The sequence below is a fragment of the Cebus imitator genome, unplaced genomic scaffold (assembly GCF_001604975.1).
Source record: "Cebus imitator isolate Cc_AM_T3 unplaced genomic scaffold, Cebus_imitator-1.0 Scaffold8, whole genome shotgun sequence".
NCBI classification, from domain to species: Eukaryota; Metazoa; Chordata; class Mammalia; order Primates; family Cebidae; genus Cebus; species Cebus imitator.
In genome coordinates, this window is record NW_016107323.1 from 8,409,694 (window position 1) to 8,433,545 (window position 23,852).

The window sequence follows — 23,852 nt, forward strand, 5'->3', positions numbered from 1 at the left end:
CACATATCATGTATTTGTGTTTGTATTAGTTAATTTCTGTTGTTATTAAAGTTATTATTAATACTAATTGCTAACATGAATATTAATAGCATTGATCATTATTAATTTACTGCTATTGACTCTTGTGTTGTAATTGTTATTAATCCTTCGAGTCTCCAGCTTTCTGGAACTTGGCCAGCAGGAGGTGTTCGAGTTTTTCACAGCAGGGAGGAAGGGCGGTTGGACCAGTTCTCCTAAGGGGGCCTGGCTTGTGTCTGGGAGCTGCTGATCAGTTGTGGGAATTCAAATAACCCTTTCTCTCCTTGGCCCCAGTGACCTGCAGGGTGGGTAGAGCCGCGGCTGGCTGGCCTCCCAGTGGCGATGAGGACCTCGCTGTGCTTGCGGCAGCGGCGCTCTTAAATCTAGGGCACAGTGATGGGAAGGTTATTTGCTGGAATCCCTTTGCCTTTCCAAGGGAAAACAAACACAAAAAGCGAGAAGTCTTCGGGTCTCAGTGAGCATCAAAACAAGAAACTGAACTCCGGTGGGGACACGGGCGAGCAACTAAGCAAGGAAGGAAACCAGTTTGTGCCTCCGAGAAATCTGGCAGGCAAGAAGGCTTGAACCGTGATTAAAAAGGGGAAGAACCGCAAGTCCCAATTTAAGTCAGCGGAGCTGCTGTCTGGGCAAGTGAGAGGGAAAGTGCTTGTGGCTGGCAGATTTCAGCAGCCATGTGGCATTGGCTGGGTACCGGGCTGCTGTGTGGGTGCCGCCTGGCAGCTGCATGGCTACAAACAAGTAACTGTTTTCTTTTGGCCTCAGTGTCCCCAAGTATAAGAAATTGAACAAATTATATGGGGTAATCCATTCAGACTTTTTATTTTTTGAGATGGAGTCTTGCTCTGTCACCCAGGGTGAGTGCAGTGATGCGATCTTGGGTCACTGCAGCTTCCACCTCCGAGGTTCAAGCAATTCTTCTGCCTCAGCCTCCCCAGTAGCTGGGATTACAGGCATGCGCCACCTTACCCAGCTAATTTTTGTATTTTTAGTAGAGATGGGTTTTCACCATGTTGGCCAGGCTGGTCTCAAACTCCTGACCTCAGGTGATCCACTGGCCTCAGCCTCCCAAAGTGCTGGGATTACAGGTGTGAGCCACTGCACCCGGCCTCCTTGAGACTTCATTGACCCTCCCCCACCCCACCCCTCTTCCCACATCCTCAGAAGCTGTGTGAACAGCTTGAATCCCACCCTCAACAGGACCTTCTCCTCACAGCCCTCCATGGCACCCTACTGCCCTCAAAATATTCCCAAAGTCCCCACCAGGACCTTCAAAACACCATGTGATGGGTCCACCTTTGAAATGTCACCTCTTATCAGTATAGGTGTCACCACTGCCTTTATGACTTTCTTCTAATGCATCAAATGTATTCCCACCTCAGCACCTTTGCACATGCTGTTCCTTTGGCCTGGAATGCTCTTCCCTCAGATGTTATAGTACCTGGATCCTTCTTGTCATGGGGGGCTCTAAGCTCATGTATTAGTTCCTCAGAGGTGTTCTTCCTGAGCCCCAGATCTAAGATATCCCCTTCCCAATCTCCATCCCATAACTGTTTTGTCATTCCATAAGTGATCCCACTACGTATGTCCCCTCACCAGAAGATCAGCTCCACGCAGGCAGAGATATTTGTGTTGTTCACTGCTGTGTTCCCAGCACCTAGAACAGTGCTTGGTGCATAGTAGTTATTTCATACCTATGTGTGGAAAGCAGATTTTTGTGGCCCTTGTCTTCAAGGTCATTGGACAGCAGGAATCCTATAGCAGGCCAGCTCCCTTCCCCCATCTACTTGGAGCCTGGAAATCCCCACCTTCTGGGGAACCCCTTCCTGTAGCTCGAAGGCCAGGACTCCCTGAGTGCTTCCTGGAGCCAAGTCTCGAGCTAACTGCTTTAATGCATTAACTCACTTAATTCTCACTGCCAGGAGAGTGGGCACACATTATTTCCATTTCATAGGCAAGGAAGTGGAGGTACGGAGAAGTCAAGTCATTTGCCCGGGTAGGAAGAGGGGGAGGCAGTGGAATGGAGACACTTGCTGCCTGGTAAGGCTTGAGGTGGCCCCTCCAAGCTGGGGGCGTGGGCGACTAGTTTCCTGTTGGGGGAGGGGGAGAAGGGTAGACATTCCTCCCTCCTCGCCCTCCCACGTGTTGAGGGAGACGCTGACTGAGAGCATGCCCCACTCCGGACTAGGGGGAAGCCCACTGTCCGTCTCGGTTCCTCATGAGGCCGCGGGGAAAATGTAAGTAGCCTGGATGCTGGCAGGGGGGTGGGCGCAGAGGCCACGGGAGCCAGTGGTCCGAGAGGGCTTCCTGGAGAAAGATGCAACCCTCCTAGAGTTGGAGGACAGGACGGGTAGCCGGAGGGAGGCTGATTTACACTGGCACCGGCTGTAGCAAAGGCAAAGCTGAGGGCTGGGGCCAGAACCCAAATTGGGGGCTGGGGCCGTGGCGGATCGCCTCAGCTGATCGCAGATAGTCAGGGCGGGGCAGGGCTGGGCTGTGTCCCTCGGGCGATGATGAAAGACTGGGTCGCTATTGCACGACCCAGCCCTGCGGGCGCTGATAAGGCCCTGCAGGAGGGAGTCAGCAGAGATGCACCCCTTGGAGGCCAGACCTCTCGACCCTGCCCTCCCTAGGCCCTGCCCCTTCATCCGGCCCCGCCTCCAGGCGCTGAGGCACCCGGTGGCCTGCTGGCATCGAGTGGGTGAGGCTAAGTTCGCCCCGCCCATTCGATCCTCCCTTCTTTAGGCTGTGGGACGCCAAATCGAGTGGGCACGTGGTGGGCGTGACTTCGCAAGGCCCCGCCTCTTGCCTGGCCCGCGTTAGGAGAGGCCTTAGACCCGGTCAGCAGCAGACTAGCGGGATTGGTAGGCGGGACCAGCCCAGGCTCCGCCCTCATGTCCCGCCCCACCAGCCGAGTCTCCGGCCCGTGGGCGAACAGGGGCGTGACTCCTGGTGGCCCCGCCCCTGTCGCGGCCGTCCTCCTCCTCCTGAGCCGCCAGGCTCAGCTTGCGCTGCCGATACCTCTTTACATAACGGCGCAGGGCGGCATGGGTCCGGGCCACCGCCTCCGCCCGGCTGCCCGCCCGGACTGTCGCGGCCCGCGGTGGCGACGGCGGCGGCTGCAAAGTTTCCCAGGCGGCGGCGGCCCAGGGGCGCATCCTCCCGCAACTGTCAAGCGCTGGCGGCGGAAATGATGAGGCGCTGGCCATTTTCCGAGCCCGGGTTTCCTGCCTGAGCCCCGCTCCAGCGAGCCGCTAGCGAGAAGCCGGCGCGCGGGAGAGGACGCTCCCGGGGCGGGGGCCCACCCGCCCCCTCGGGATTTCGGGGGCCCGGGGGCGCGCGACGCCATGGGCCGGCCGGGCCCGGAGCCCCTGTCTCTCAGGTGAGTCCGCCTTTGCCGGCAATGTCCTCCTCTGGGGCCGGGAGGGCTTTCGTGGGGGAAGGGAAGGCCCCGTGTCCGGTTCTGCCCGGGCTCTGCGCGTCACCCCCTGCCCAAAATACTGCCCTGCGGCTCAGATGGAGGCGTTCCGGGGTGACGGCTCCCAGCACCTGCGACCCCCCCCCCCAAGCTACCACCACCACGCACACACGTGTTGAGGAGAGCGTTGGGATGATAGCTGAGGCCGTGGGAGCGGGGAGAGGGCATCGCTCGCCGACACCCCCAGCCCACCCTACAGTAGCCTCGCCGGTTGGGGGCGGCCCTCCCCTCAACTTGTGCCTAGGGAGGAGCGGTCAGGGGTCATCCATTGCTACCTTGAAAGTGAAAGTAGTCAAACTGAGGCTGTGAACACAGATGAGCCCTTGGGTGTGGGGGCAGCGGGAGAAGATGCGCCGGCCTCTCCCCACCCCCATTCCGGGCCATGTGGCTAAGAGGGTAGCGCCCTGATTCAGGAAGCCCCTCTCCCCAGTCCCTGCACTGCCGAGGTGGGCCGGGCCAGGCCCCCGTATATTGCTGAATTGGGCGCTTCACCAGGGCTAGGGGTCCCAGAGACAGGTTTCTGGGACTGATCTTCTCACACCTCCGACCTGGGGTTCCCTGGGAATACCCTGACCGAAAAACGTCAGAAGGGGGTGTTGGTCTTCTAGATCCTGACAATTGGGAGGGTATTTCAGAGGCCTCTGATGCCTGGTGCAGAAATCTCCTCCCCTCCCTGCCTCCTTCCTTCCCTCCAGGGGAGCTTTGTTTTGAGGGAGGGGATTGCATTTGAGGAACCGGAGAGGGGTGTCTGCCTGCTTGTCCCGCTTTATTTTCTTTAGTTTCCTCGTTCTCCTGTTTCTCTTCCCCATTCCCAACCACAATTGATGTAGGTGAGGAGGTCACTGCCTGCAGCTGGGGGCCTCCAGGGAGGGGTACGGCCAGGCTGGGCTGAGTGGGAGGAAGTGAAATCTGGTGGGGGATTCGGAGCAGAGGCTCGGGCAAAGCAGTGTGGGCAGGGCCAGCTTTCGTGGCAGGAGAGCCGAGATCTGAACCACAGCCCCTCACCGGGGAGATGACAGTTCCCTCACGCCAGCCAGCAGCTAGGCCTCAGGGCCCCTGCCAGGGCAGTGGGCGTGTGGGTCTCCATGGATGCAGGCGCACGTTGTGTCTGGGTTTCCCATCACTGACCTGGCCACTCTGGAGGCTCCTCTGGACCTGCCCTTGTGGAGGGAGAGCCTGCAGAGGCCACCTGGGTAGGCTGAGCTTGGGGGATGAGAGCCTGGGCCCACTGGGGGAAGTTGGAAGGGTTTTTACTGCACTTTTCCTGAGCTTGTTCCCACAACCCCACTCTGGGAGGGAAAATCCTTCTGAGCCAAAGGGTGAGCATTCTTAGAACTTTTGTGAGTCCCTACGGGCCACAGAGCAGCCAGCTGGGAAGGGGCTGACCCTGAGCATCAGCAGCTGGGGGCTTGGCCTGCAGGGGCTCAGCAGGAAGTGGAGGAGGATAGTGACAAGGGTCCTGGAGACTGCACTTCGCTGCTCCCGCAGCCTCCATTCAGCTGAAGGCATGGGCAAGTGACTTGGAACCTCAGTTTCCCCCTGTATAAAACAGGGTAATAACAGGTTTGCATTGGAGATTTAATGAGCCGGTGTGTAATGAGCACCTGCTGCCTGGCAAAGAGAAGCGATTCAGTTGCAGGTGGTGGTGGTGCTTTCATCATCGCCTTCGTGAGTGTTATTGTTATTGGCTGTGAGCTGCTACTTCTGCGGTCTCCCTTGAGCATCTGTTGCGCACATAGCACTGGAGTGTCCAGGGTGTTTGGGAGCAGAATTTTGAAGATCTGGGCACTTCCTTACCCAGGAGGCCTTGCTGAACTGCCCCACCTCAGTTTCCTCATCTGTGAAGTGGGTGTGCTAATAGCATCTACTTCTTAGGGTCATGGGAACCATGAATGAGTGAATTCACAGAGTCTAGAATGGCTTGGTCGGGAGGAAGAGAAGCAGCCTTGGGGCTGGGATGATCTTTTTTGCTGTGGTTGTTAGCTCTGTGGGCTTTCCTTCCTCCTCCCGCTCACCCCCATGTCTCTCAAACCTGGGCCTGATGCTCCTCCTCTGATAAATAGAACTTTTGAATACAAATAGATCCTGTAGGACTGCTAAGTCCTTGGATTTCTGGCTCCCACTGTGCCACCCCCAGATAGTCTCCATATCCTGGGTGGAGCAGAGCTAGAAGCACTTGGAGGGACCTAGCCACCAGTCCTAGTGCCACCTGTCTCAGGTGAGGGGAACCCAGGTGCCCTCCCCAGCCAGGGTGGGGAGGGTCATTGAAGGGGTCTCAGGGACATAGTAGGGAGCTGTCCCTCAGTCTGGGCCAATACAGCTCCTTTTCGCTGAAAACGCCTTTGGGGCCCAGTTTACATGACAACATACCCTTCTGAGGGCTGATGTTCACGAGGGTCTCCCATTGCTGAAAATCCTTGGGTTGGTCACTTAACCTCTCTGAGGCAATTGAGACAGCATCTGTGAAAGACTCGAACAGCTATAGCACTCGCTGTGACACAGCATATAAAGCACTGAGTGCTGAGCCTGGCACTCAATTAACAATAGTAGATATTACTGTTATTATTAAAACGAGTCTTTTCCTGTTGAATTCCCGCTTCCCCCTGGTAGCAGTATGGGCTTTAGAGCCAAATCGGGCTCTACTGGCTTCCAGGTATCAGGTCCTAGGCAGGGAACCTGGCTTCTCTGGTCTGAGCCTCGCCTGCCTGATGGAAGCCAAGAGTTCCAGCCTCCGCAGGGTGGCTGCGTGAAGTACAGCGTCTGGACTGGGACTGTGTTGGCTGTACTTGCTCTGGCTGTGTGACCTTGGGCTGGTCCCTTAACCTCTCTGAGCCACAGGTCTTTTTGTCTATGAAATGGGGATGCTGCCAACTCCCTGTTAGGGTGGTTTTGAGAAGAGGAGGCATGCACAGTGACCAGCATGCAGTTGGCACTGAATAAGTGCAAGCCATTCTTGTTGATGGCCAGTAGGGGCTGGCACTTAACTGCCAGGTTTCCTGGGAAAATGGTCCCCAGGGGCTTGTGGGCATTCAGCATCTGTGATGAGGTGGAGCAGGAAGCCGCTTCCATTGGGCAGGCCGGAGAAGCCTGCCTCAGTGAGTCCAGAGGGGCAGTGCCAGCTGCTCATTCCCTGCAAGACCCCATTCCGCACTACCCACCCTTCCCGAGGAAACTGAGGCGGACAGGCTGCCCAGGGGAAGTGACTCAGCCGGGGTCACTTCCTGAGTCAGGCCTTATTGGACCCAGGAGTCCTGTACCCCAGCACCCCAGCTCTCCAGCTCCTCAGCTCCCCAGCTTCCCAGGGCTTGAGATCTCTTGGAGACTGAGCAGGTCCCGAGGCCTGGCAGCAGGATCAGGGCCACCGCTGGACATCCGTTCAATGGGGCCCTGCCGCCGGGGGGGACCAGCACCCTTCTACCAGGGCTCCAGGATTCCGCTGGCCACCACTGGACATCTTTCCTCCCAGCAGGGGCAAAGGACACTTCCCCAGGGGAAGAGGTCGTCCTGGCAGACCCCCCGCCCTGCCCCAGCCGGAAATCCGGCAGCTGAGCAGTTGGATAGAAGATTTTTCCTCCCACGCCACCCTATCAGGGGTCAGTCAGTGGGGCCGGGCCACAGGCTTCCTTGTGAGCCAGGCCTGGAGCCCCTGGGGGCCCGCCCGGATGTGACCCCCCCACCATCCTGGCTGGCCAGCAGGGAGCCGGCTGCTGCCTAGGACATGTGTCCTCTGGGAGGCCTGGGAGGGAGGAAGTCTGTGTCCTGCTCACAGGGGCTGCCTCACAGGGCACCCGATGGGGGGCCCCAGCTGGGGGACTGGGAATGTGATCAATCAGGAAGGTGGACACACAAGGGGACCACTAGCATGGGATCTGCCCTTTCAGAGCTCACACACTGGCATCATCTCAAGGAGGAGAGGCCCAGAGAGGGCAGTGTCTGCTGGGAGAGGTGAGGGAATTGAGGGCATAAGCATGTCCCTCCTGATGTCCCCAAGCAGCACATGGGAAGGAGGTTCACCAGAGGCTGTCCTCCTAGGATCTCACCTGTCTGCCTTCAACCCAGAGGCAGTGAAAGGAGGAAACCACGGCCTTGGGATGGGGAGGTGGGATTCTGACAGTTCTGCCTCTCCATGGGGAGATGGCTCCTGGCTTTCCCTACCTCCTGAAACCTAGCTGGGGTGGTGGCTGGGATGTCAGGCTGGCGGTGTGGGCAGAGAAAGAGGACATTTCCTGTTCCGGCAGACTGTGCTGGCCTCATAAATGTCTCCAGGCACAAGGTGACCCCAGCAAGGGTGCATCAGTGCCCTGCCGGCTGCCCCGTGGCCTGGGGTAGAACATATCTCTTGGCCTCCCCAGGGTCCCCGCCTTTGCCCCGCTCTTCCCGTGGGCATCTCTGCACCTGGCAATTTGAATGCTGTGAAAGGGCAGTGGGCCGCCTGCCAGGCAGTGCGTGCATCAGAATCCCACAGCTCTCAGGGCCTCCTTAGGCCATGGGGTCTGGGCTTCTGGAGCAGTTGGTGCTAGGCATGGAGAAGATAGAAATGTTCCCTGTGGCCTGGATTCAACCTGGAGGCCTCACTGGAGGAAGTGTCTCCTCTGAAGGTGTGAGACTTCCTATATGTGTCTGTGAGCTGGGGCAGGGGAGAGTGGAGGCTCTGGACTGGCCCAATTTAACTTCATTTACTACACTTTAAGAAATCTTCCCCAGGCTGGGCGCAGTGGCTCACACCTGTAATCCCAGCACTTTGGAAGGCCAAGGTGGGAGGATCACTTGAGCCCAGGAGTTTGAAACCAGCCTGGGCAATATAGTGAGACCCTGTCTCTACAAAAACAACAACAACAACAAAAACTGGGTATGGTGACACACTCCTGTGGTCCCAGATGTTCAGGAGGCTTGCTTAAACCCAGAAGGTCAAGCTTGCAGTGAGTGAGCTGTGATCACGCCACTATACTCCAGCCTGGGTGACAGTCAGATCTGTCTCAAGAAAAAAAATAAAAACACTCCCCAAGCCTCAGCAGGGGGAATTCCCACCATGGATAAAGGCTTTCTCTGAATGTGGGCCTGATCATTTAACGGAAAATTTTAGCTTCCCCAAATTATATTATTATCCAGGGTTATTAGCTAGAGGAGAGGCTGATAAGTCCTGATCTCGGGGGGTCGTGGATTAAGGGGATCCCACAGCTCAGAGCCAGGTTCCCAGCTGTTCAGGGTCCTGTGATTTCTCACTGACTGGGTGCCTCGGGCTGGCGTGCTTCTTGGGGAGTGCCAAGAAGCGGACTGTTTTGAGGCCCTGGATAGATAGCTCTCTGGTGGATCCGGCTGTGTTCTGAACTTGGGGTCCTGAGATGCAGGCACCCCTAGCCCCAGCTGGCGGGAGTGCAGCTAGTTGCCTCCATGTGTTTGCTGCAGGGAGGGACTTGGGGGTTGGGGACCAGGATGCTGAGCTCTTCCTGCTCCACATCATCCTGCCCCTCACCCAGCTGCAGGATTTGAGGAAACCCTGGAGACCCCCACAGCTGGGAGCTTCCTGCCCTAGAAGGCAGCCTGAGTAGGTAGCAGGCTCCTGGGTGCTAGGGCCCCTCTGTGGGGAAGGTGGTTCATTTCTCTGGCCGACCAGCCTCCCCAGAATCTCTGCTCTGGGTTAGAAGTATCCCAAAGACACCCTGCACCCCACTCATACCCTACAGTGGAAGCCTGGGGACCCTGGGATCATCATTGCTTCCTGTCCACAGCTTGTCAGCCTCTCACCCCCATCCCAGGGTTGTCACGATCTGATCAATCGCTTTTTATCTGCGCCTGGCACATAGTAAGCACTCAATAAACGCCACTGCCTGGGCCAGGGCCAGGGAGGGGGCCACCTTCCTGTGGCCTGCCTGCCCTCCTGGCCAGAAAACCTCCCTGGCACAGACCCTTCCATAGCTTGAGCTGCAGCTGATGGCTCTGGGCTGGCGACTTCCTGCCTGGAGCGGGCCGCCGCCTCTCCCCTGAGAAGGTCTTTTGTTCCAACTCCCCGTGATGCCCCCAGCCATGCCCAAGAGGCAGGCCCCCCTGTGGCTTCCCCTGGCAGCCTGACTCCAAGGCTGGAGCTTTTCTTTTCTAACAGTAATAGTAAGAAAATAGCAGCAGCCACTCATGAGCCCCATACGAAGCACCCTGTAGACATCAGTCCTTTTTTTCTCTTTTTTCTTATAGAGATATGGTCTGCTTCTGTCACCCAGGCTGGAGTGCAGCGGTCCCTTGACCTCCTGGGCTCAAGCAGCCTTCCTGCTTCTGCCTCCCGAGTAGCTGGGACTACAGGCCCAGGCACCATGCCAGGCTAATTTCTTTTTTGTATTTTTAGTAGACACAGAGTTTCATCATGTTGCCCAGATTGGTCTCGAACTCCGGGGCTCAAGCGATCCTCCCGCCTTGGCCTCCCAAGGTGTTGAGATTATAGGTGTAAGCCACCGAGCCCAGCCTCTCATTTTTGTTTTTTCCTTCTGCCCTGTGGCTGTTTTCCTTAACATTGGTGGGTTTGGGACCTGGACAGAGCTACTGCCGACTCCTGACTCCAGCCAGAGCTGAATGAGACCTTTATATCCTCTCCTCTGGGACTCACTCATTCATCCAATAAGCATTCATTGGGAAGTGAGCCCTTCTTGTGTGCATTCAGGCACTGATCAGACAATTTAGGGGTGCCCTCTCGGGGGGGGGTCTTTTTTTTTTAAATGAGAGGGAGTCTTGCCCTGTTACCAGGCTGGAATGCAGTGGCATGATCTCAGCTCGCTGCAACCTCTGCCTCCCAGGTTCAAGTGATTCTCCTGACTCAGCCTCCAGAGTAGCTGGGATTACAGGCGCGCACCACCACGCCCAGCTAATTTTTATATTTTTAGTAGAGATGGGGTTTCACCATGTTGGCCAGGATGGTCTCTATCTCTTGACCTCATGATCCGCCCTCTTCGGTCTCCCAAAGTGCTGGGATTGCAGGCGTGAGGCACCACGCCCGGCTGTGTGCGGGGTTTCTGTAATCACTAGCTATGGGGCCGCTGTGTTGTAGTTTCCTCATCTGGAAAATGGAAGCAATTGTTAGACCTACTTCCTAGGGCTCTTAGGAAGCTTGGGAGAGGTAATGTTTTGCAAAAGTAGTTAAAAAAAGATGCCTGATGTGATCTCAGCGTGGTAACACAAGCCTGTAGTCCTAGCTACTCTGGAGGCTGAGGCAGGAGTATCTCTTGAGCCCAGGAGTTTGAGGCAGCAGTGAGCTATAATCGTGCCACTGCGCTGCAGCTTGGAAGACAGAGTGAGACCCTGTCTCTCAAAAGAGAAAGAAAAATGCCTCATGTGTAGCAGACGCTCAGTAACTGTCATTGTTCTTATGGGGGGAGATGGCAGAGGGGCCCAGTGAGGGGGTGCTCCCAGCTATTGCCTGGACAGTGAGGGACCCGGAGTGGGTGCAGCTGTTCTGAGGAAGGCTCCTGCCAGGGTTTGGCTCTGCAGTTGGGCTTCAAGACTCTGACATACAGGGCTGGATGGAGGCCCAGGGTGCCCAGAAGGTAGGACAGCCTGGGGGCGGGGGAGGTTGGTTCATGCTGGTTACCACGCAGCTGCCAGGAGAGCCAGTTTGCAAATCCAACTGATCTCTCGCATTCATATGTTCATTTAACAGACATTCATTGAGCTCCTGCTGCATGCTAGGAGCTGGAGCTGGAGCAGGGAATGACTCATGGAGCTCAGTCTGGTGGGGAGACTGGCACTAATAAAAACACCCTTTTAAGTGATAGTGTGTGCCCAGTGTGCTGAAGGTCAAGTTCAGTTGGGAGCTCAGCAGAAGCTTCTCTTACATGCAACTGGAAGCAGACAGGGCAGAGGGAATGCTCATGCCAACACCCACAGGCAGCTGGCGTGGCTAGAGGCAGATCGTGTAGGCGAGGCAGGAGCTGGGAATGGAATCAGAGCTCTCTGGGTGTCCTCCAAGCCACAAGGGTAGTGCCTGTCTCACCTGTGTCAAGGTTGTGTGTGGGCAAGAGTGGGACTGTCCAAGAACAGGTTCCCCCATGTGGGGGTAAGACCCTCCTGCTTCAGGGACAGGAAGAACATGGTGGTCAATGGCAGATGTGGCCCCTCTCCCTTCCCTTCTGCCTGACAGCTTTTACTGACTAACTGTGCAGAGCGCCTACTGCGTGCAGGTCCCAAGGAGCCTGTGATGTACAAAACTGTTGACTATAGCAGGGCACAGCGGTTCATGCCTGTAATTCCAGTACTTTGGGAGGCCAAGGCGGAAGGACTGCTTCAGCCTAGGAGTTTGAGGCCAGCCTAGGCAACATAGTGAGACCCCATCTCTACAAAACATACAAAAATTAGCCATGTGTCGTGCCTGTAGTCCTAGCACTTTGGGAGGCTAAGGTGAGGATTGCTTGGGCCTGGGAGGTCTAGGCTGCCGTGAACCATCAGTGGCACTGCACTCCAGCCTGGGTGACAGAACAAGACCCTGTCTCAATAAAAAAAAAAGATTGTTGACTCTGCACAGCCCCTCCAGCGAGGGCAGAGGCACCTACTGGTACTCTCTGGTGTTCTACAGTGATGGGCCACAGGGGTTCCACCATGGCCTCATGTGGCAGGGGCACCCTTCATTGCCAGTGCCCTGCAGACGTGCCCAGCAGGACATGGCCACATGCAGAGACGGTGCTTGTGGAGGGGTGTGTGGCAGAGAGAGCCCTGTTTTCAGGTTTGCGTCTCCACCTTGCGCCCCCTTTCATGGATTCCCTACAGATACCTTGCAAAGTGGATGCCATGCTGCTACTTGCTTGGCAGATGAGGAAATCCAGGTTCAGAGAGGTTGAGTCAGGTGTCAGGGGCCACACAGCCAATATGTGGCCCCCTTTGTAATGTGAGCCCCGGGAGAGCAGTGTTTCTCTGTGCTGTTCACTGTGGTATCTGGGGCCTAGCCTGGTGTCTGGCACACAGTAACCCTCAGTAATACCTGGAGGGAGGATGAAGAAGGGCATGGTTGGAGGCGGCAATTGTCCCCAGGCCCCTGTGGCTCTGTAGCTTGTGTTGTGCAGCCACTGCCCCTGCCAGGGAGGGAGTCACCGGAGGTACCACTGTTCATTCATGGTGTGCTGATGTCAGGGATCTGCAGGCCCAGCTTTGTGGCCTGAGTGGGGAGAGCATTTCTTCTCCATGCTGAAGAGCAGACCTGGATATGTGGTCCCCAGCAGGGGCCCAGCCAGGCTCAGGAGGAAGGAAGGATGGCACCGATGAGAGCCCACAGAGGTCCCAGCTGTTTGGCACCACGGACAGCAGAGGGGTGGGGGGGACTCAGTGACATTCTGGTGATGTGCCTAAGGAAAGGCCCTCTGGCCATGGGAGGAGAAGGGCACCCCAGCTAAGATGGGTAGGCAAAGGTTTGCCGGTCCTGAGGGTCCCCTATTAGTGCAGGAAATTCCTCTGCACCCCTTGTGAGTCTTGTGAATTTATTCCTTTTTATTTTTTGTTTTACATTTAGTTTTGTTTTTCTTTGTGTGTGTGTGTGTGTGTGTGTGTGTGTGTGTGTGTGTGTGTGTGTGTTTGGGGAGGGACAGAGTCTCGCTCTGGCGCCCAGGGCGGGGAGCAGTGGCACGATTTCGGCTCACTACAACCTCCGCCTCCCAGGTTCAAGTGAGTCTCCTGCCTCAGCCTCCCGAGTAGCTGGGATTACAGACGAGCACCACCGCACCTGGCTAATTTTTGTATTTTTAGTAGAGATGGGGTTTCACCATGTTGGCCAGGCTGTTCTCAAACTCCTGACCTTAGGTGATCCACCTACCTCAGCCTCCCAAAGTGCTGGATTGCAGGTGCGAGCCACCATGGCCAGCCTGTTTTATATTTATTTTTATGGACACCAATAATATACTGTCATTGCAACCTGGAAATAACAATAGCAGCCAGTCTTTATTAAGCATTTTCTAGGTTCTAGGGCTTTACACCTATCAGTTTATCCTCATAATATGCCTATGAGGTAGGCATGATCATGGTTCCCCTTTCACAGATGGGAAAACTGAGGCATGGAGTAATAACGTAAGTCACTTAAGGTCCCATAACTACTAAGTGATGATGCTGAGATTTTTTTTTTTTTTTTTTTTTGAGGTGAGGTCTCACTCTATCACCCAGCCTGGAGTGCAGTGGCGTGATCTCAGCTCACTGCAACCTCTGCCTCCTGGATTCAAGCAATTCTCCTGCCTCAGCCTCCCGAGTAGCTGGGATTAAAGGTGCCTGCCACCATGCCTGGCTAATTTTTTTTTTTTTTTGTATTTTAGTAGAGATGGGATTTCACCGTGTTGCCCAAGCTGGTCTTGAACTCCTGACCTCGAGTAATCCACCTGCCTCGGCCTCCCAAAGTGCTGGGATTACAGGTGTAAGCCACCATGCCCAGCCCTTTTTTTTTTTGAGACAGAGTCTCGTTCTGTCACCTGGGCTGGAGTGCAGTGGTGTGATCTCAGCTCACTGTAACCACTGCCTCCCAGGTTCAGGCAATTCTCCTGCCTCAGCCTCCTGAGTAGCTTGGACTACAGGCACATGCTACCACATCCAGCTAATTTTTGTATTTTTAGTAGAGACGGGTTTTCACCATATTAGCTAGGATGGTCTCCACCTCCTGACCTCGTGATTTGCCCACCTCAGCCTCCAAAAGTGCTGGAATTACAGGTGTGAGCCACTGGTCCTGGCTTTTCTTTTTTTTTTTTTGAGACAGAGTCTCACTTTGTCACCCAAGCTGGAGTGTAGTGGCATGATCTTGGCTCACTGCAGCCTCCTCCTCTCGGGTTCAAGCAATTCTCCTGCCTCAGCCTCCAGAGTAACTGGGGCTACAGGCGCATGCCACCACGCCTGGCTAATGTTTTGTATTTTTAGTAGAGACAGGGTTTCACCATGTTGGCCAGGCTGGTCTCAACCTCCTGACCTCAGGTGATCTACATGCCTTGGGCTCCCAAAGTGCTGGGATTACAGGCATGAGCCGCTGAGCCTGGCTGTGCTGGGATTTGAACCCATGCTCCAGAATCTGTGTTCTTAGCCATCCCTGCTAGAGATAAGTAGTAACAGCCTTCTTGTTTATTTCCCCACCATCCCCACACCCCAGTTATGACTCCTCCCCAGAGGTACCCACTGTTTCAGGATCGGTTTGCTTCTGCCAGACCTTTCTTGCCCACCAGTTACAAAATATTTGTGTACACATAAACAGTAGTTTGGTTTTATGTGTGTTCATGTAAATGGGATTGTCCAGCATCTTATTCTGCCATTTGCTTTTTTGCCTAATGATAGCCCTGGCGCTCTCCCGGAGGTGCTGGGTGGGTTTCCCCATCCTTTCCCCCTGCTGTCGGGTATTCCAGCCTATAGATGGACCAGTTTCTTTCACCAGTCTCCAATGGTGGGCATTTAGGTTGCCTCTAATTTTTCCCCATTATAAACGCTGCGGCAGCAAATGTGTAGCAGGGAGCAAGTATATCTTGAATACTTAAAATTGGGATTCCTAGAGCCTAATTGCCCTGGCTAGGACTGTCAGTACTGTGTTGAAGAGAAGTCACCAGAGTGGGCATCCTTTTCTTGTCCCTGGCCTTAAAGGAAAAGTTGTCAACTTTTCACCATTAAGTACAATGTTGGCTGTGTGCTTGTCATATAGGGCCTTTTTAAATTTAATTTTATATTTTTGAGACAGGGCCTCACTCTGTTTCCTGGGCTAGAGTTCAATGGCTGATCATGGCTTACTGCAGTCTTGACTTCCTCAGGCTCAGACAATCCTCCCACCTCAGCCTCGTAAGTAGTTAGGACTACAGGAGTGTGTGCTACAATGCCAACTAAATTCTGGGTTTTTTTTGTTTTTTTTTTTTTTGAGAGATGGGCTTTCACCATGTTGCCCAGGCTGGCTCAAACTCCTGGGCTCAAGTAATCCTCCGGCCTCAGCCTACCAAAGTGCTGGGATTACAGGCCTGAGCCTCCACGCCCAGCCTTTGCATAGGGCCTTCAGCGTGTTGAGGTACGACATACCATCTAGCTTACTTTGTTGAAAGTTTTTATCATAAAGGTCTGTTGAATTTTGTCAGATACTCTCTCTGCATCTATTGAGATGATCGTACGGTTTTTGTCCTTCAAAAGCAGGATTCCAGAGTCTAGAATCAGTTCTGCCAAACTGGCCGTGTCCCTTACAGAATGCCACCCAACAAGGGAGTGCGTGTTTCCCTGCATCGTCACCAGCGCTGGGTGTTACGGTCATGTTGGATTTCTCCTGGGGTGCGGGGTACCTGCTTGCCCACCTGCTCACTCCATGTCGCCCCCCACCCCCCTGTGTCTTTCAGCCCACCCGCACCACCTGGGTCTCCGCCATGAACGGGCCCGCCCTGCAGCCCTCCTCGGCCTCCTCCGCGCCCTCGGCCTCCCCGACAGCGGCCCCGCGGGGCTGGAGCGAGTTCTGCGAGCTGCACGCAGTGGCCGCGGCCCGGGAGCTGGCCCGCCAGTACTGGCTGTTCGTCCGCGAGCACCCGCAGCATGCGCCGCTGCGTGCCGAGCTGGTGTCGCTGCAGTTCACCGACCTCTTCCAGCGCTACTTCTGCCGCGAGGTGCGCGATGGCCGCGCGCCGGGCCGCGACTACCGGGACACAGGCCACAGGCCCCCCGCCAAGACCGAGGCGCCCCCGGAGCCAGGCCCTGGCCCCGCCGCCCCCAGCCTGCCCAAGGCCCGCAGCTCTGAGGAGCTGGCCCCGCCGCGGCCGCCCGGGCCCTGCACCTTCCAGCACTTTCGGCGCAGCCTCTGTCACATCTTCCGCCGCCGCTCGGTGGGGGAGCTGCCCGCCGCCCACAACGCCGCCGCCCCCGGGACCCCCGGAGAGGCGGCCGAGACCCCCACCCGGCCTGGCCTGGCCAAGAAGCTCCTGCCCTGGAGCCTGGCCCGGGAGCCGCCGCCCGAGGCGCTGAAGGAGGCTGCGCTGCGCTACAGTCTGGCCGACGAGGCCTCCATGGACAGCGGGGCGCGCTGGCAGCGCGGGAGGCTGGCGCTGCGCCGGGCCCCGGGCCCCGACGGCCCCGACCGCGTGCTGGAGCTCTTCGATCCGCCCAAGGTAAGCCCCGTGGGGCTGCGCACTGCACCGCGCCCTTCGCCTTCACCCTGGGGAGAATGCGGGCTGGGGAGGGGCGATGGCTTTCTAGCTGGTGGCCCCAGAGTGCCCCAAGGGAGCTAGGCCCTTTTAGGCCGAGTACAGTGGCTCATGCCTGCAATCCCAGCACTTTGGGAGGCTGAGGCAGGAGGATCGCTTGAGCCCAAGGATTTGAGACCAACTTGAGCAACTTATACCCTATTTCTTTCTTCTTTTTTTTTTTTTTTTGTCTAAGCCTCTTTGTAAGTCATTAAGAACTTGCTTTATGTAGACCCTATTTCTATAAAAAATTAGCCAGGCGTGGTGGCACGTGCCTGTGGTCCTAGGCTTGTGAGGCTGAGAGGGAAGATGACTTGAACCCTGGAGGTGGAGGCTGCGGTGAGTCGTGATCATGCCACCACACTCCAGTCTGGATGACAGGGTAAGACCCTGACTCTAAACAAATAAAAGAAGAACTTTTTATTTTAGAATTTTAGATTTACAAGCCTGGTGCAGTGGCTCATGTCTGTAATCCCAACACTTTGGGAGGCCAAGGTGGGCAGATCACTTGAGGCCAGGGGGTTCGAGACCAGCCTGGCCAACATGGTGAAACCCCATCTCTACTGAATGTATAAAAAATTAGACTGGGCATGGTGGTATACGCCTGTAATCCCAGCTACTTGGGAGGCTGAGACAGGAGAATTGCTTGAACCGGGGAGGTGGAGGTTACAGTGAGCCACGATCACACCACTGTATTCCAGCTTTGGTGACAGAGCGAGACTCCTTCTCAAAAAAAAAAAAAAAAGAATTTTAGACTTACAGGAAAGTTACAAAGATAGTAGTGTTCCTTTACACATGGTACCCAGGTTCACCAAAGATTCACATCCTATGCTGTCTGTACATTGGTTGTAGCTAAGGAACCAGCACTGGTACATTACTATTCGCTAAACACCACTGTTCCTTTGGCTTTGCTAGTTTCCTCTAATGTCCTTTTTCTGTTCCGCTCGTCCCCCAGGATACCACATGAGGTTTAGTTGTTACGTCTCCATAGGCACCTCTTGGCTGTGACAGTGTCCAACCGTCTGTTGTTGATGGCCTTGGCAGTTGTGAGGAGTACCAGTCAAGGATTATGTACAGTGTCCAGGGACAGCTTTTTGGCTTCACATTGGATGTGGTAGCAGGTCAGTCTGAGATCCTTGAAAACCCTGACTCAGACTGGCATTGACAGATGGGTGTTTTATTTCTAGAGGTCTCAAACCCATCGGAGAATTTCTTTGCACCTCTTGTGCTTTGGTGATGTCTTGTTTTCTTTCAAGTTTAAAAGAATTTGTCCTTTGGCAAAACCCCATTGCTACAAAAAATACGAAAATTAGCTGGGCATGGTGGCATACGCCTGTGGTCCCAGCTACCCTGGAGGCTCTGGTGGGAGGATCGCTTGAGCCCAGGAGCTCAAGGCTGCAGTGAGCCGAGATCGCACCACTGCACTTCAGCCTGGGCAACAGAGCAAGACCCTGTCTAAAAAAAAAAAAAAAAGTCCTTTTTCTTCACAGCTGGCATAATTCCCACTGTGCTGTTGAGGCCGAAGGGTCACTGTTTTGTTCTACTTGTATTCACCTGACAGGCTCCATCTTTGACTTAGATATGCGTGACAGGGCCATACAGCTTTCATCTAATTGCTCTCTCTTTGGGATCCTGTTACGTGCTAGGGCCTTATTCTAGAACATGAGCAAAACGGATGTGATCCTGGCCCTGAGGGGCTCACGATGGGAGTGGAGGAAACCTACGGTTACTCTTTTATTCATTCGACAGATACTTACGGAGCACCTACTACGTGCTAGGCACATGCTAGGTCGGGGGAGTAGGCGTTCTAATGGAGGCTGTTGAGGAAATAAACCCACTAATGAACATGGAATTAAAAATGGTATTATGTTTTAAAGGTAAAACAGTGGGGTCTTCGGGAGGATAACTGAGGGGTCCCTGTGGTTTGGGAGAATCATCCAAGAATCCTTTGAAGTAACCTTTTCAAACTTCACTGTGGTGTAACATGCAGACCTGGAAGTGTGTGACGTATGTGAAACACATCTGAAGCTGTTTCCCTGTGTGTGCAACGCAAGTGACCAGCACCCCAGAGGGCTCCCTTCTGCCTCCCCCATGCCAGGACCCTGCACTCTCATACACACCGCCTCTTATCACCACAGGTTAGATTTCTCTGTTCTTGAATGTCATGTGAATGGAATCACACAGTAGGTTGCCTTTTGTTTTATTTATTTTGAGACAGGGTCTCTGTCGCCTAGGCTGGAGTGCAGTGGCACAGTCATGGCCCATTGTAGCCTCGACCTCCCAGCCTCAGGTTATCTTCGTGCCTCCTGCAGCTGCTTTGGGAGAAGTTTGGCAATTTCTCTCAAATAAACATGCACCTACTGTATGACTGAACAATGCCGTTTCTAGGAATCCACCCGAGAGAAGTATGTCCATACTTAGACCTGGATGCAAGCTACAGAACAGCCTTATTCAGAAATCAAAATAGAAATAACCCAAATATTCATCAACAGAGGATGGGATAAACCAATTGTGGGACATGAAGACATCATGCGGAATCTATTCAGTACTCAAAAAAAAAAACAACCAGGCCGGGTGCAGTGACTCACGCCTGTAATCCCAGCACTTTGGGAGGCCGAGGTAGGGGGATCATTTGAGCCCAGGAGTTCAAGACCAGCCTGGGCAACATGACGAAACCCCATCTCTACAAAAAATACGAAAATTGGCTGGGTGTCATGCTGCATGCCTGTGGTCCCAGCTACTCAGGAGGCTGAGGTTGGAGCACTGCTTGATTCCAGGAGGATAGGAGGCAGAGGCTGCAATGAGCCAAGATCAAGCCACTGAACTCCAGCTGGGTAACAGAGCAAGACCCTGTCTCCAAAAAAAAAAAAAAAGCAAGAAACTATTGACACACGTGATCAATGTGATCAATCTCTAAAATATTCTTATGCTGGGCAAAAGGAGCCAGAAATAAAAGGCAACCTATTTATTAGCTAGGAGTGGTGGCACGTGACTGTGGTCCCAGCTACTAGGGGTTAGGTTGCCTTTCGTTTTATTTATTTTGAGGCAGGGTTTCTGTTGCCCGGGCTGGAGTGCAGTGGCCTGATCTTGGCTCATTGCAGCCTCAACCTCCCCCTCAGTTATCTTTTCTGTGTGTGTGTGTGTGTTTTTTTTTTTAAGTAGAGATGGCGTTTTGTCATGTTGGCCAGGCTGGCCTCGAACTCCTGACCTCAGGTGATCCACCCACCTCAGCCTTCCAAAGTGCTGGGATTACAGGTGTGAGCTACTGCCTGTAGCGCATCTAGGTCTAAGTATAGACACACGTCCTTTCATTTCTCTCAGGTGGATTCCTAAAAGTGGCGTTGCTCAGTCATAGAGTAGGTGCGTGTTTACTTCAGAGAAATTCCAAACTACTCCCAGAGTAGCTGCACCATTTTGTGTCCCACCGACAAGTGGGCAAGAGTTCCAGGTGGCTCCACATCCCCACCAGAGTCACTTTAGTATATGTGTTGCTGGATCTGAAGGTGGCTTTAATTGCGTTTCCCTGATGACTCACAGAGGTTAAGCACCTTTTCGTATGTTCATTGACCATTGGAATTTGGTCTTTGGTGAAGTGTATGTTTTTATTATCTGTCTAGCCTTTTAAAAATTGATTTGTAAAAGTCGTTATATATTCTGGACAATTTCTTTGCATTTCCTAACTTTGTGGGCTGGTTTTTCACCAAAAGCATTTTTTTGCGGGGGGAGAGAGGGAATCTCGCCCTGTCGCCCAGGCTGGAGTGCACTGGAACAATCTCCACTCACTGCAGCCTCCACCTCCCAGGTTGTTAAAGCGATTCTCCTGCCTCAGCCTCCCAAGTAGCTGGGATTACAGGTGCCCGCCACCATGCCTGGCTAGTTTTTTGTATTTTTGGTAGAGATGGGTTTTTGCCATGTTGACCAGGCTGGTCTGAAACTCCTGACTTCAGGTGATCCACCTGTCTCAGCCTCCCAAAGTGTTGGGATTACAGGTGGGAGCCACTGCCCCAGTTTTTGCATTTTTAGTAGAGTGGGTTTCATCATGCTGGTCAGGCTGGTCCTGAACTCCTGACCGCAGGTGATCTGCCCTCCTTGGCCTCCCAAAGTGCTGGGATTACAGGTGTGAGCCACCACACCTGGCCAGGAGGTCACTTTTGGACTGAGAGTTTCATCCTAAGTAAATCACTGGGCCTTCCAGGCAGAGGGAACAGTGTGGGCAGGGACCCTGCATGGAGAATGTGTTCATAGCATGTTTTGAAGAAAGGACAACATGAAGAGGCTGGTGTGGTGGGAGCACAGGGAGGGAGATAGGGAGCAGGGAAGTACGTGTAGGCGCAGGACATGGGAACAGGGGGACTTAGCATTTTACTTCAAACACAACCAGAAGCTGTTGGAAAAATGCAAGCACAGATAAAAATGGTTCTATCATCATATGTTAAAAATTTCGAGGCTGTGACACCATGAAAGACAGATAACGGCCCCAATACATGATCTTATCTGTGCGACATTGTGGGGTTCTTCACTTTGAAAAACAACTTCTGTGGCTAGTTTCCGTGGCTCATGCCAGTAATCCCAGCACTTTGGGAGACCGGGGCAGATCTTTGAGACGAGCCTGGCCAACATGGTGAAACCTCATCTCTAATAAAAATTATCTTGGTTGCCGGGCATGTTGGCTCATGCCTGTAATCCCAGCACTTTGGGAGGCCAAGGCGGGTGGATCATGTGGGGTCAGGAGTTCAAGACCAGACTGGCCAACATGGTGAGACCCCATCTCTACTAAAAATACAAAATTAGCCTGGTGTGGTGGTGGGTGCCTGTAATCCCAGCTACTAGGGGGGCTGAGGCAGGAGAACCACTTGAACCTGGGAGCCGGAGGTTGCAGGGAGCTGAGATCACGCCACTATACTCCAGCCTGGGTGACAAGAGTGAAACCCCGTCACAAAAAACTAAATAAGTAATTAAAATAATCTTGGAAAACCAGGTGTCGGGAGCCAGCTGGCCCTGGGTTTGAATAATGAATGAGCTTCTACTCAGTTCCTCCCACATAGGGCCGTGTGTCTCGGTGGGGAGAGTGCATGTGCTGTGTGCCTGGTGCCGGGAGTGCTGTGTGTGTGCTGTGTTACTGTTGTCTCGGTTGCTGTGGTTTCTTATGGTTGTGACTTCCGGCCGAGAGCCTGGGTTTATCTTCAGTGCTGGCTGGGCCCTCAGGGGAAGGCATCCCCAAGACTCCTGTTCTCTGAGAACCCTGATGGTGGGGCCCCATCAGATTCCCTAGGGCTTTCCCTGATCCAGGGAGCCAGGGAGGTCCAGAGGGCTTTTCCTTAGCCCCGGCTGGCTGGGGCTCTGTCACAGGCTTGGCGGTTGTTAGTGTGCCGCCTGCAAAGCCAGCAGCCCTGGTGAGGCTTCTCTTAGGCTTCTCCTAGACCCTCTGAGCATTGGTGGAACAGTCCAGGCGGCTCAGGAGTGTCCTCTCAGTGAATCTGTGTCCAGGCGATGGGCCGAGGGTGCTCAGAACACAAGCCTTGCATGTGCCTGCCAGGTGGTCAGCTGTAACCCCTGACCTCTGACCCAGGGTTTGGCTCTGGGCACAGCTTTAAACAAAAGGAAAAGAAAGTTCTGACAACCAGTGGGTGGTGACGAAGGGCTTACGCTTTGGATCTGCACCTGCACTCTGTCACTTAAAGGGCGCACTGCAGGAGACGGCGCAGATGTAATCCCAGTGCCAGCCTGGAGGAGGCCCTGCTGCCCAGAGTTGGAAGAGGCTTTGGAGGGAGAGAGCTGAGAGAGGGCAGCTGCCCAGAAGTCTGAGGCCCGGTGGGCCCTAGCTCCATCCCTACCAGCTGTGTGACCCAGGCCTGTGGAGCAGGGTAATGGCGCAGCTCCTCTAGGGGCTGTGAGGGCTGTGCTGGGAGAGAGCACTCTGTGACCAGGGGCGTGCAAGGGGAAGCCACAGCCTGCCAGGAGTGGGAGTGGGGACGGGGCGGGGGAGGAGATGCCTGTGTTTTCCAAGGTCAGGAGAAGGGGAGAGAAGTCCCGGCTTTCTCTGGTCTCAGTGGCATCCCTGCAGGTGGGCAGCATGGGCCCTTGGGAGGCGGGAGGGGGCAGCCTTCCCTGGGATTGGTCAGCAAAGGCCCCTTGGCAGGAGGCGGCAGTTCTGACATCCAGGTGAGGGAGTCCCAGGTTGAGGAACGGCAGGCGCACCGGCCCTGGGGTGAGCCGAAGAGGCAAGTTTGTGGAATAGCCAGGTAGCCAGGGCTTCAAGGGAGCAAGGAGGAGTGAGACTGCAAAGCTGGTGGGGCTGGATTGTGGGGGGCCACAGTGGGGACTTTAGGTTTTACACTAAAGGCAATGGGAACAATTTAAGGATTTAGGCCCACAGGGCCTGAGACACTTGCCGGGGCTGCCTGGAGGTGGGAGTGGGCGAGAGGGACCCTCCAGGCTACCTGTGGTCTCCCAGCCCAGGCCAGCGATAGGAGAGTTTGGCAGGATTTCTTTTAGAGACCTCCCTCCCCTGGGTACTGCTGAGCCCCAGGCAGGGCAAGGACAGGGGAGCAGTGTATTTAGCTGGGGGGAAGGTGTCAGGTGTCTCCTCACCCATCATCAGGGTCACGGCCGACACTCCTGCAGCAAGACAGGTCAGCAAGAGAAAAGCATCACAGAGTTATTGAATCCAAGTTTTATGTGACATGGAGCCTTCAGGAATGAAGACCAAAAGACCCAGGGAAACGGTCTGTCTGGTGTTTAGATTTGATGGAGCAGGGATTGCCACGTAAAAATGGGATTGGGGGCCTGGTGCGGTGGCTCACTCCTGTAATCTCAGCCTGGGACAAAGCGAGACTCTCTCTCAAAGAAAAAAAAAATGGGATTGGGATAAAAGGGTGTAATCTACTGGAATAGATGGAGGTGGGGCCCCAGCAAGGCCTGCCTGCTCCAGTTCCTCTTGGCCTCTGCATGGCGTTCCTTCCTCCTGGTATAGGGCAGGACCTCTCTGGAACTTAAAACCTGCCTCCTGCCGGGCGCGGTGGCTCACACCTGTAATCCCAGCACTTTGGGAGGTGGGTGGATCATGAGGTCAAGAGATTGAGACCTGGCCGGGCGCGGTGGCTCACGCCTGTAATCCCAGCACTTTGGGAGGCCGAGGCGGGTGGATCACGAGGTCAAGAGATCGAGACCATCCTGGTCAACATGGTGAAACCCCGTCTCTA

At 54.6% G+C, this 23,852-nt stretch overlaps 1 protein-coding gene across 2 annotated transcripts in view; it reads left to right on the forward strand.

Moving 5' to 3' along the window:
- The first annotated feature begins 3,036 nt into the window (after nt 1-3,036).
- The window catches only part of SH2B3 (SH2B adaptor protein 3), a 45,297-nt gene continuing 24,481 nt past the window's right edge, over nt 3,037-23,852 (forward strand). For both annotated transcript variants that reach the window (XM_017542482.2, XM_017542488.2), the window contains exons 1-2: nt 3,037-3,418; nt 15,817-16,575. In XM_017542482.2, coding sequence (XP_017397971.1) covers nt 15,844-16,575 — 732 coding nt within the window. In that variant the 5' untranslated portion in view covers nt 3,037-3,418; nt 15,817-15,843. The remainder of the gene's footprint in view (nt 3,419-15,816; nt 16,576-23,852) is intronic.